This window comes from Rana temporaria, chromosome 7 (assembly GCF_905171775.1).
Source record: "Rana temporaria chromosome 7, aRanTem1.1, whole genome shotgun sequence".
Taxonomy (NCBI): domain Eukaryota; kingdom Metazoa; phylum Chordata; class Amphibia; order Anura; family Ranidae; genus Rana; species Rana temporaria.
In genome coordinates this window covers 99,763,204-99,776,137 of record NC_053495.1, presented here as the reverse complement: position 1 = coordinate 99,776,137, position 12,934 = coordinate 99,763,204, and the positions used below count along the sequence as shown (strand labels likewise).

General features: G+C 45.1%; 1 protein-coding gene across 3 annotated transcripts in view; it reads left to right on the top strand.

Annotated features, from left to right (window-relative positions):
* Positions 1–12,934, top strand: part of PLA2G4A (phospholipase A2 group IVA) — a 227,098-nt gene that overhangs the window by 173,697 nt on the left and 40,467 nt on the right. For all 3 annotated transcript variants that reach the window (XM_040359755.1, XM_040359754.1, XM_040359753.1), the window contains one exon: positions 458–547. In XM_040359755.1, coding sequence (XP_040215689.1) covers positions 458–547 — 90 coding nt within the window. The remainder of the gene's footprint in view (positions 1–457; positions 548–12,934) is intronic.

The window sequence follows — 12,934 nt, the reverse complement described above, 5'->3', positions numbered from 1 at the left end:
ACATCGTGGTGGACTAATGGGATACTAAGCCCTGGTTCACACTGGTGCGTTTTGATATGCGTTTTGACATGTCAAATCGCATGTCAAAACGACAGCATTTCCCGGCAATGGCACCGTCCTAATCTGTGTGGGGCGGTCCTTTTAGTGGTTAAGCTTGAGCAATTTAGATCTGCAAACAAGTTCTTTACAACAGCTGCTAAGAAAGAGAATGAAAATATAAAAGGGCGCCAAAAGTTTCACATGCCAACTAAAATATGAATACAAATTTGCGCTATTTCATATTTACCGGAATAAAAAATAATATAAGAATCACATTTTTATACAAATTTGGTTTTGGTTATAACTATAATAAATTAAGAAATTATATACAAACCAATATTTCTTTCCTATAACCTAAATTATATGCATGAAACAGATTTAACAATTGTGCCTCAACAAAAACTTTGCTTTCTTTCAGGTGTCTGGGGTAGTGCTTTCTCAATACTCTTCAACAGAGTTCTTGGAGTTTCCAGCCAAAATGCCGGATCTACAATGGAAGAAGAACTGGGTAACCGTTACTCGCAAATTTAGTATTTTTATATAAATAATAAAATGTATATAATGCTTTTACACTATTCTCTTTTTGAGATGCAGTATATTTTACAACAGACTCAGACTGTATATAACATCTGTTATTTAATAGGCAGTTAAGCTGGCCATACACATTACAATCTGATGTGATCTCTTTACCCTTTGTTTTGAAAACAGCAGTTGGATGGTAGCTCTACAAGTCTCTCTCCTGAGAGATATATAAAGATGCTGACCACCAAACCAGCATCTTTTTAAAATGGAATTATCACATTTTGCTGTACTGACCTACATTATTATGGTAAACGTGAGCCTATACAGCAGAACATATGCCTACATATTAGACTGTTTTTACTTTAATGTAGTTCCAAAGCCTAAAAATGTTTTACCCTAATGCATTCTTGCTTTAGGGTAAGCATTTTTTAGATGGCAGTATTGCACTAACCTTACCTTGCCTCACCTCACTGAGTCCCCACTCTATCCAGAGCTGTACCTGTCTGTAGCGGCCCTGTCTTCTCTCTCCTCTCTCACAGGCTGTGCTGAGGTAGTAGGAATCATTGGCAGGGCTGATCCCAGACAGGGTGCATTGCACCCAGGCGCCTGCAGAGGTGGGGACGCCGAAGTGCCAGAGTTCTCCCCTCCCTCATTCTCTTCTTGTTTGTGTCCATCCAGCACTAGTGTTCTGAGCATAGGTGTGTGTCCATCCAGAACTGATTTGTGAGCATAGGGCAGCCCGTCCAGCCTGGCAGTGCTCAGGGGAGGGGCAGCTCCTCTTCCTGACACGAGAGTTCTAGTTTTCAGTGGCTGCTGAGTGCTGATGTGCACAAATGAATTCCTCACACTGGGAGTCTTGGATCCACCAACTCCAGTTGGAATGCCTCCCCCTCCTATCCATATCTCAGGCTGCACAGAGCAAGAACTGAGTCACAGTGTTCAGTGTGCTGAAGGATGGCATCCCCAGCATCCCTGTTACACGTGCTCTGGGCTGCCCCTGCTCTAGCTGTTTTATGGCATGATAGATTGCATAGGATACACAGCCCCTGCCCATTCCTGCGCCTAGTCCATCTACAGATGTGATGTATAATGAGATGTACCAAGAGCCCTTTCCCACTGACAGTGCTGGGGCATCGGCGTTAAAGCACTGCTTGTTTTAGCTGCACTTTACTGTCATTTTAGAGGTACATTTAACCCCCACTAGCGGCCAAATAAAGGGTTCAAAGGCGCCAGTGCCGAAGCGCTTTGCAGGCACTGTCCATTGATTTCAATGGGCAGGGGCGCTTTAGGAGCGGTGTATACACATAAAATAGAAAAGAATATAACCATTTCTTAAGATTCAAATAGAATCAATTTGAATACAATAGGACATAACAATAGTATAGAAAAACTGAATAGAAAGAACATAACCATCTTCCGAAACTCAAATAGAATAAATTTAAAATTATTGGAATAAACAGAAAAAAATAGACTATAACCATTTCCCAAAATTCAAATAGAATCAATTTAGTATAGAAAACAACAGAATAGAACAGAAAGAATATAATCATGTTCCTGTTCTAATCTATTCTTTTCTATTCATTCTGTTTTCTATTCTTTTCTATTCAAATTGATTATATTTGAATTTTGGGTAATGGTTATACTTCTATTTTATGCTATTGTTTTTTTAATTATATTTCCTTTTCTATTCAAATTTTATAAGCTGGTTATATTCTCTATTTTATTCTATTCCATTTATATTATAGTCTTTTTTTTATTTTCTGTTCTATTCTTTTCTATTTTATTTCTTTATTTTCTATTCTCCCATTTCTCTTTGGAAATTTGAAAATGATTGGAATTCCAAACATTTTAATTGAGCGATGTGTACGAGAGCCAGGTTCTCTTGGCTCTCTTGCTCCTCATTGGCTTGGATACAGCAGCAGGAGCCATTGGCTTTTGGCTCCTGCTGTCAATCAAAGCCAGTGATGAGGGAGCGGGGGGCAGGTATCGGGGGCGAGGATGCATGAGTGCTCCCATAATGAACGGCGGAAGAGGAGGATCAATGCTGCTCTGTGGAAAACCATTGCACAGAGCAGGTAAGTGTAACATGTTTGTTATTTTAACCACTTAAGGACTTCCCACCGCGGTTGTACAATCGGCTGTTTGAAGTGGAGTACCGTTGTTTTGGCAGTAGCAAGCTGCCATAACCCCGATAGCCTCTTCAACAGCAGGCAGTCCGTCTTCAGTTAAAAGTGGTCTCCGTGGCAGATTCCCCATGGGATCACTTTTATCGGGGGCGGGGGAGGGCCTGCTGCACTCCTGTTGTCTGCACCGCTCACCGGAGCCGTCGGTAGTGACGGAGACTATTGGGTCCTCTCCCCTGATAGGCTGGATGCCGAGTGAGGGAAAGATGGCCCCCACTCACTCAGGTCCACACCATTGGATGGCGGAAGTGACGTCAAATGTCACTTCCGCCCAATAGTCTTAAAGGAGGGGGGGAAAAAAAGTATATTACAAGGGATGTTTACATCCCTTGTAATAGGAATAAAAGTAACCCAAAGTCGTGCCCGCATATAAAAACGGAGATTGTTAGAGCGAGAGCAATAATTTTAGCACTCAACCTCCTCTGTAACACAAAACTGGTAACCTGCAGATATATTTAAACCTTGCCTATGGAGATTTTTAAGGGCTTGTCGCCATTCCATGAGCCGGAGCAATTTTGAAGCATGACAGGTTGGGTATCAATTTATTTGGCGTAACAGTATCTTTCACAGTATAAAAAAAACAGGGATAACTTTGCTGCTGTTTTGGGTTTTTAATTAAAAAACAAAATGTCCCCAAAAATGTTGCTTGTAAGACTGTTGCGCAAATACGGTGTGACCTAAAGTATTGCAGCAATCGTAATTTTTATTCTGTAGGGTGTATGAAAATATATATAATGTTTGGGGGTGAAAAGTAATTTTCTAGCAAAACAAAATTATTTTAACTTGTAAACACCAAGGGGTTATAAAGGTTTGTTTTTATTTTCTAAATAGGTTCTTTTTAAGCTTGTGCATTTTTGGTTCACTTTTCCTTCGATTTCCCTTCTAAATGTTTTTTTTCTTTGTCTGGATTTCTCACTTCCTGTTTCTCCTCGGTAAGCTTGCCCCATCATCTGGCTGGGAGTTAGTCAGCCAGAACAGCTTACTGAGGAGGAACAGGAAGTGAGAAATTCATACAAAGAAACCTTTACAACCCCTTTAAGTAGTTAGCAAAGTTCCTTTACCATTTCAAATGACTTTAAACTTTTTTCTTTAAATAATAAACATGTCATACTTACCTGCTCTGTGCAAATGTTTCGCACAGATCAGCCACAATACTTCTCTTCTGGGTTCCCCCTCTGGCACTCCTGACTCCACCTCTTTGTGAGAAGCTGCTTCCTATGGGGCACTCGTGTGGGCATCCTTAGACACGGGTAGCAAAGCTCAGTCCCATCCCCTAGGCCAGGGATATGCTATTAGCGGACCTCCAGCTGTTGCAAAACTACAAATCCCACCATGCTTCTGCAGGGCCAGATTAAGAACATCATGGGCCTGGTGCTGAGGATTTTGGTGGGGCCTTTTAGGCTGCATTCACACCTCCGCGACAAGTAACGCCGCGTACGCGGCGTATTTTGCCACGAATAGTGTAACTTTTTTTTTACAAATCCTTCCTATTGCTTTGTATGGCCGAACGCCAATGACGCCTGAAAAAAAGGGTCCGGGACTTTTTTTCATGCCGCAGGTGTACGGCGTCTATGAGATGTGAACCATCTCATAGACAGCAATGGGAATTCTCCCCTCCAGCGGCACGAGCGGCCGGCGTCGGGCGTTTTGTCGCGGAGGTGTGAATGGGGTGTAATAAATAATAAATAAATGTGTGGGAATGACATGAACGCAGCCCAGCCAAGGCAAGTGACCAAAGGCACAGAACCCAGAAGGAAGACCGGGTGAAGATGGAAGTGTCCAGGCCCCGCCTGATTCATCACAGCGCAGCACTGGAGGGCTCAGTCTGAAAATTGAAGTGTACACTAATGTGCTAATATGCTGTGCATACTTGTACATTGTGGCATAACCTACCCCAGGGCCTCTAAAAAGTAGTAATGTCAGGAAAGTTTACTACCGCTTTATTATCACAGGATCCCAGGAGCCTCTCATGGGGCCCCCTACTGACCCGGTGGACGGTGGCCCTTGGGCAGTGCCTAAGTGCACAGTTGCCAACATTTAAAAAATATTTTCAGGGCCACTTTTTTATATAAGTGCTATATTTAGAGTAGCTGAGATCCCTGATGTTCCTCTACACATCACAGTAGTAATCACAAAATTAAAGGAGTACTAATAATGGGGCAGAACAAATATGAGAACTGATATTTCCTTTAGTTGAACTTACAAAAGTGTGTCCATTCTAGAGCTGGTAACATTGAGGATATTCAGTATAATTTTAAAGAACTGTTTTTGTGGGTAAGCGACATAGGGGAGGAGTATGGACGGTATATAAGTGGGAAGTATGTGCAGGTGAGGGAGAGGAATGTGGAGGGTCTAACAGTGGGCACTATGTACAGGAGAGGAGTACAAAGGGTACGGAAAAAAGCACTATGTACAGGAGAGGAGTGTGAAGGGTATGACAATGGGCAGTATGTACAGGAAGAGTGAGGGGGTATGACAGAGGGTAGTACGTACCAGAGAGAAGTGTGGAGTGTATGATGGGGCAGTATGTACAGGAGAGGAGTGTAGAGGGTATGACAGTGGGCATTATGTACAGGAGAGGAATGTAGACGGTATGATAGTGGGCTCTATGTATAGGAGAGGAGTGTGGAGGGTATGACAGTGAACACTATGTATAGGAGAGGAGTGTGGAGGGTATGACAGTGGGCACTATGTATAGGAGAGGAGTGTGGAGGGTATGACTGTGAGCAGTATGTACAGGAGAGGAGTGTGGAGGGTGCGACAGTGGGCACTAAGTACAGGAGAGAAGTGTATGACAGCAGGCACTATGTACAGGAGAGAAGTGTGAAGGGTATGACAGTGGGCGCTATGTATAGGAGAAGAGTGTGGAGGGTATGACAGTGGGCACTATGTACAGGAGAGGAGTGTGTAGGGTATGACAGTGGGTACTATATATAGGAGAGAAGTGTGGAGAGTATGACAGTGGGCACTATGTACAGGAGAGGAGTGTGGAGAGTATGACAGTGAGCACTATGTACAGGAGTGGAAGGATATTTAGGGACTGAGTAGTGGTTAAGCGGGTCATACATGGATTGAAATTACGCCAATTATGCAGAGACCAGCCATAGTCAATCTATGTATGGGCTAGCTGGTTTTACACAAGTCAATCTATTAATCAACTTGAGTACAACCAGCCTGTTTTTTTTTCTTAAAACAATCAGTGCTGCCAGCTAAAGTTAGCAACACTGATCATTGTACGCACTGGCAGAACACAATAACACTGCAGGAGTGATTCCCCCATCCACAGGTCAGCAGGTGAGAGGGTGTGTGGGGACAGGCTGGGGAGAGATACTAGTCAGTGGCTGGGTAGGCACTGGTAGTATCAGAGCCAGATACACACAGGTTACATACGCCACGATCATTAGAGCGAGAACAATAATTCTAGTACTAGACCTCCTCTGTAACTCTAAACATGTAACCTAAAAAAATGTAAAGCATTGCTTAGGATACCAAAAAAAATTGTGCTAACTTAACTAACTAACTGTTTTTCTAATGAATGAAACATTTTTTTCCAAAAAAACATGTTTGAAAAATTGCTGCGCAAATACCGTGCTAGAGCTGCACAATTAATCGTTAAAAAAATTGTGATCTCGATTCAACCCCCCTGACGATCTTCAATGCAGAGTTTTCTGATTCTTTCATATAACAAGTGGAGAGACTTTCAGCTGTCAAAAGAAAATATCTGGACAGTCTGCCAAGTTTTTAACAGGAAACATTGTAACTGACACTTCCTTCTTAGATCAAAGGGATACACTTCTGTGTGTAAAGAACACATCTGGGCAGTCTGCCAAGTTTGTAAACAAAATGAAACATTGTAACTAACTAACATTGTAACTAAATGTAACCACTTAAAGTCCAACACTTGTTTCTTAAGTTAGAAAGCAATATTATTTGCTAGAAAATTACTTGGAACTGCCAAACATTATATATATTTTAGCAGAGACTCTAGGGAATACAATGGCTATTGCTGCAATATGTTATGTCACACTGCATTTTCCCACTTCAATGAATAATAAAAACCATAAAAACAAAACAGTGAAGTTAGCCCATTTTTTTTTTTTTTTTAATGTGAAAGATGATGTTACGCCGCAACAATCGTGAGAGAATCGTGATCTATCTTCTAAGCAAAAAATTGCAATTCTCATTTTAGCCAGAATAGTGCAGCTCTCTACCCTGCAACATAAAAAGTGCAAAGACCACCATAGAGTAATTTTCTAGCAAAAAACAAATGATGATTTTTACATGTAGTAGAGAAGTGTCAGAATTGGCCTGGGTGGCAAGGGGTTAATTACCATGAGTAATATACAAATAATTATTATAAGCCCTGTGATCCTATCAGTTTGCTGTAGTGTGTCAGCTTGTATTTATATTGGCCGCTCTGAATGTAGCTTCTGACAGGCTGTGCAAGAAGGCCCGTATCTCCGGAACCATAAATGATAGCCGTCCCATATTTTAACCAGTTGTGGGGTAGCTCTTCCCATGCCTACCCCCAAATGTAGGGTTTCTGTGACCTCTGGTCATCGAGCTACAACCCCCCAAATTCGATCTTAGAAAAAAAATTTTTTTTTTTTTTTTTTTTTTGGGCAAATGGGCCTATCTTGAGAAAGGGGCCTGGAGCTGCAGCTCCATCAGCCCCATTGTTAATCCGGCCCTGTGCTTCTGCCTCTGGGTGTCATGATTGTGGCTGTCAGAGTCTTGCTATGCCTCATGGGCAGGGCTTTTTTTCAGCTGGAACGCGGTGGAACGCAGTTCCGGCACCTCCAGAACTGAATGTATGTAATCAATAGCAAGGGGTGCCGGGGTGTGCTGGAGGGTCTGCTGGAGGGTCTATTGATGATGGCTGCTGGGGAACCTATTGTTGCTGGAGAGGATCTATTTTTGCAAAGCAAGAGGGCCTATTGTTGCTGGGGAGTTCTTCTGTTGCTCGTGGGGAATCTACGGTTGACTGCTGGAGAATCTATTGATGTTGGTTACTGGGGAATCTATTGTTGCTAGAGGGGATCTGATATTTCGGGGGGGGGGGTTTATTGTTGCTAGAGGGGATATGATATTTCAGGGGGGGTCTACTGTTGCTGGTGGGGGATCTATTGTTGCTAGGGGTGGGTCTTATGCTGCAGGTGGGTCAATCATTGCTGGGAGGGATCTACTGTTAAGGGAGGGGTCTAATGTCACTGGATGCTGGAGGGTCTATTGATGCTGGCTGTTGGGACTCCATTGTTGCTGTAGTGGATCTATTGTTACTGGGGTGTCCATTGTTGCTTGATCTATTTTATGCCTTTCTTGTTATTAACAAATTTCATACAATATACTCAACACCACAAAATGATACTTGGTTCTGTATTCTGTATTAAAGGGGAAGTACTAGGAGGTAGGTAGGGGGTGGAACCAAGGGATGTTGCTCAGAGGTGGGTAGGGGGTGGAATCAAGGGGTAACTCAGACAGGAGGAGTCCCTGCACCTATTTTCTGAGAAAAAAAGCCCTGCTCATGGGACTTGTAGTTCTACAACAGCTGGAGGTCCGCTAATTGCATATCCTTTTGCCACAGAATTAAATTGACAGCAGTAAAAGCCAATGGTGCATAGAAGATTTTTTCTTAATGCATTAAGATAAAAACCTTAGGCTTTTAGAAGCACTTAAATTTCCCTGGATCGTCTTTCAGGACAGCCACCTTAGAGAGATCCCGGCTCCTCCCCTCTCAGGAAACACCGCCTTCAATCAGAGATTTAAGCCTCATCCTCCCACTGGCCCTTCAGTTATGGTGTTTCCTCCGGTGGGGAGACACCGCTGTGGAACCAGGAGCCGATGGCTGGGGAAGCTGAGGCTTATTGGGCAAATTTTAGAAGATGGAGTTCTTCTGCCTAAAAAGTTACCTTTTTTATTTTGAATTTGGCGCTCAGGCCGGCTAGTGTGTCGTCACCTGCAGCGCCGCATGTGCGTCCCAGCGTCTCTTTGGGGAAAAGAGTAAGCTGGGAGGTCCGTTGCCGTTTCCGCCTAGGGTGGCGCTGTGGGCTACCTCAGGCCCCCCTGCTTTGCAGCCAGCTTGGAGCGCGCTGGTCCGGAGAAACGTCAGTTCCGGTTGGGGGCGGGCAGCCACACGAGGCCGCGTCTTCCGGTTCCGGACGCGGCCTAGGAAAGCGGACCACGCACGCTGGCTGGTGCAGTCTCTCCAGTCTGAAGCGTCAGCAGAGGAGACAGCAGACCACCATTCCGCTGAGCACAATGTCAGAGACAGAGGTCTCGAGGACCGCTCCATCCGAAGAAAGCGCCAGCCAGCCGCAGGTAAGTGAACCCTGGGGTGGTGTTCACTTGCCTATACCCTATTAGCTCCACGGGTGTTCCCTTCCTGGTGGTCGGTAGGGATGGGAGTTTCTGGGACCCTGGTGGTGGTTGGTCCTGGGGGGCACTCCTGGTGATCCCTGTGTTATTGCTGGTGGGCCCCAGCTAATGTGCTGCTGTCTCTTGTTTAATTCTCTTTCAGAAAGCCTCAAGCAAATCAGCCCATGGCTCTAAAAGGAAGTGCCCTGTGTGCAGATCAACACTAGGGGAAACCTGGTTGAAAACGCTCTGTAAGCGTTGTATTGGGGATGTATTAAGAGAACAGACAGCAGAACAGGGAGCAGATCTAGCGGCGTCAGTTAAGGAGCTTTCTAGTACCTTTCAGTCCTTTCAAGCTCTTTTTTCCTCCTTTCAACTGCCCCAGCCCCAAAGCAGTGTCCCACCAGCACAGCAGGTTGTTTCACCTAATCCCACGGATTTTCTCCCTAGTAGTGGTGAGAAACCGGAGGGTCTAGCGGAGGAAATTGAGGAAGAAGCGGGTAGCGCCATTTCTGATTCCCAGGAGGAATCAGATATAGAGGCGTTGGACGGTGAGTCCTCCAAAGCCTCAAGATACAAACTTTCTCTAGAGGATGTGGAGGAACTTTTAGATGCCATCCACACCACTCTAGGTATCCAGGAGGAAAGGAAAGTTTTGTCATTACATGACCAAATGTATAAAGGTCTGGAGGAACAGAAAAAGAAAGTTTTTCCAGTCCATGATGTGTTGGTCAATGCCATTAAAAAAGAATGGCAGGACCCAGAAAGGAAACCTTTTTTCTCTAATGCACTAAAAAGGAGGTTTCCCTTTGCAAATGAAGATAGTTTAGTTTGGAATAAAACCCCAAAACTAGACGCAGCATTTTCTCAGGTATCCAGAAATACAGATCTGGCCTTCGAGGATATGGGGGTACTCTCTGACCCCATGGATAAGAGGATGGATTCCCTTTTGAAAAAGTCCTGGGAATCATCACAGACAAATCTTAAACCCGCCATGGCAGCCACGGTAGTGGCCCGTAATATGGAGTTTTGGCTCACGCAAATCAAGGCGCATATCGAGGCTAATACAGAAAAGGATGTTATCCTTGCTTCTTTTCCCACACTCCTTAAGGGGGTGGCCTATCTGGCAGATGCCTCGGCCGAATCAGTACGCATGTCCGCCAGATCTTCAGCCCTGACCAATTCAGCCAGGAGAGCCTTGTGGCTTAAGACATGGCAGGGGGACAGTGCGTCTAAGATAAAACTCTGTGGCATACCGCTTACCGGAGATTTATTATTTGGGCCTGGTCTGGAAGCCGTCCTGGACAGGACGGCTGATAAAAAGAAGGCTTTTCCCCTTAAAAGAAAATTTGGGCAACAGACAAAAAGAAAATTTCAGTTTCCGAGGAAATCTGAGACCCCTAAAGCAGGTCAACAAAAGAAGTTCTGGGGACCTAAAGGGAAAGGGCGTGGGGCGGCGATTTTTCGCCCTCCTGAACAGCCCAAAAAGGCCCAGTGACACGGTAACAGTGTCAATTTTTTTGGGGATCATCAGACGGGGCTACAGGTTGGAGTTCTCAAATCCCCCACCTCTCAAATTTCTGATTACCAACCTACCAATATGCGGGGAGAAAGCCTCCGCCCTTCTATCTTCTCTACAGGAATTGGAAGAGCAGGAGGTGATTGCCCAGGTGCCAGGTCCGGAGACAAGCAGAGGCTTTTACTCCCACATCTTTGTGGTCCGCAACCCATCAGGGAAATTCAGGCTCATCCTGAATCTGAAGCCTCTGAATGTCTCCGTCAAGTACAGGAGATTCAGAATGGATTCGATCTATTCGGTCAGAGCGTTACTCCCGCCAAACTGCTTCATGGCATCGATCGATCTAAAGGATGCATATCTGCATATTCCCATAGCCGAGGATCATCAAAAATATCTGAGGCTAGCAGTAAGGACTGGGAATCGGGTAGTGCATTGGCAGTTCAAAGCTCTCCCCTTTGGGCTATCATCTTCTCCCTGAATCTTCACAAAGGTGATGGTGGAAGTTCTGGCCTTTCTGCGTCTCAAAGGTCTTTCGATAGTCGCATATCTAGACGATCTTCTCCTGTTTGCACCTTCAGCGGATCAGTTGGTTCAAGATCTTCAGGTAGCAAGAGACATCCTGGAGAAATTGGGATGGCTTCTGAACCTAGAAAAGTCCAGTTTAGTCCCAGCCCAGAGAGTCACCTTCCTGGGTTATGTGGTGGACTCAACGATCCAAAGGGTCTTTCTTCCCTCCGAAAAGGTCCTAAAGGTGGACAAGACCATGTTGCGGTTGCAAAGCAACAGTCAGGTTTCAGTCAGGGAGGCCATGTCAGGGTTGGGATTACTAACATCCACACTTCCGGCAGTACATTGGGCGGGACTGCACTTTCGTCCTCTTCAGTTATTTATTCTGAAGGTTTGGGACCACAGTCAGACCTCCTTGGATGTCTTAATCTCCATCCCAAATCAGGTCAAAAGGTCACTCTGGTGGTGGAGAAAGGGTGCAAATCTGTCCCAAGGTCTCGAGTGGATCCTGCCAGTGACCAAAACAGTCACAACAGATGCCAGCGGTTCAGGTTGGGGAGCATACTTGGGTCCCAAGTGGGTCCAGGGGACCTGGAGGAAAGAGGACGCTCTAAGATCCTCCAACTGGAGGGAACTGAGAGCAGTAGAACTAGCGCTCAGAGCCTTTCAGGGGGAACTTCAGGGACAACATGTGAGAATCCGTTCGGACAATTCTCCAACAGTAGCCTACATCAACAGGCAGGGGGGTACAAGAAGTTGCTCCCTATGGCTTCTGGCAGAAGCTATCCTAAAGTGGGCCGAACTCAATATATTGTCCCTGTCTGCAACTCACTTGAAGGGAGATCAGAACCAGACAGCGGATTTCCTCAGCCGAACAACTCTGAAGGAAGGCAATTGGATCTTAAAACAGGAGGTATTCAACATGATTGTTCAGAGATGGGGAACACCATGCATAGACCTCTTTGCCTCGAAACACAATACCAAGACAGGGCTTTTCTTCTCCCTAAACAGATGGGACGGAGCGCTAGGAATAGACGCACTCGCCCAGAATTGGGCATTTTCAAGGTGCTATGCCTTCCCCCCTCCGGTCCTGATTCCGGCAGTTTTGAGGAAGTTGCAAGGGGAGAATACGATCCTCATCTTGATCGCTCCTTATTGGCCAAGGAGACCGTGGTTCTCCATCCTGAAGAACCTGGCAATAGAACCTCCTTGGATCCTTCCGGCCCAGACCGACCTTCTTTCTCAGGGTCCATTCTGCTGCCCTCACATAGACAGGTGGAACCTGGCAGCCTGGCTTCTGAGGAGTCATTGTTGAGGGGCAGGGGTTTTTCTGAGCGTCTAATTAAGACTCTCCTAAATTGTAGGAAAGTAGAAACTCAAAACATCTACTGTAAGGTGTGGAGACGTTTTAACATATGGTGCTCAGAAGGCTCCTTTGACGTTCGTAGTTCAGTGGCAGTGCTAGAATTCCTACAGTCAGGTGCAGACAAAGGTCTAGCACTTAGCACATTGAAAGGACAAGTTTCTGCGTTGAGCGTCTTTCTAGAAAAACAGCTAGCGTTAGACCCTTGGATAGCAAGGTTCTTCAAGGGTCTAAGTAGACAGAGGCCAGTTAGAACCTCTTCCCTTCCGGTTTGGAACCTCTCTTTGGTTTTACAGGCTCTTACAAAGGAGCCTTTTGAACCACTAGAATCTTGTTCTTTAAAACTAATTACCCTCAAAACAGTGTTTTTAGTGGCAATTACCACGGCAAGACGAGTCAGCGAACTCGAAGCCCTTTCCATCAGGGCCCCTTATTTTCAAGTTTTTC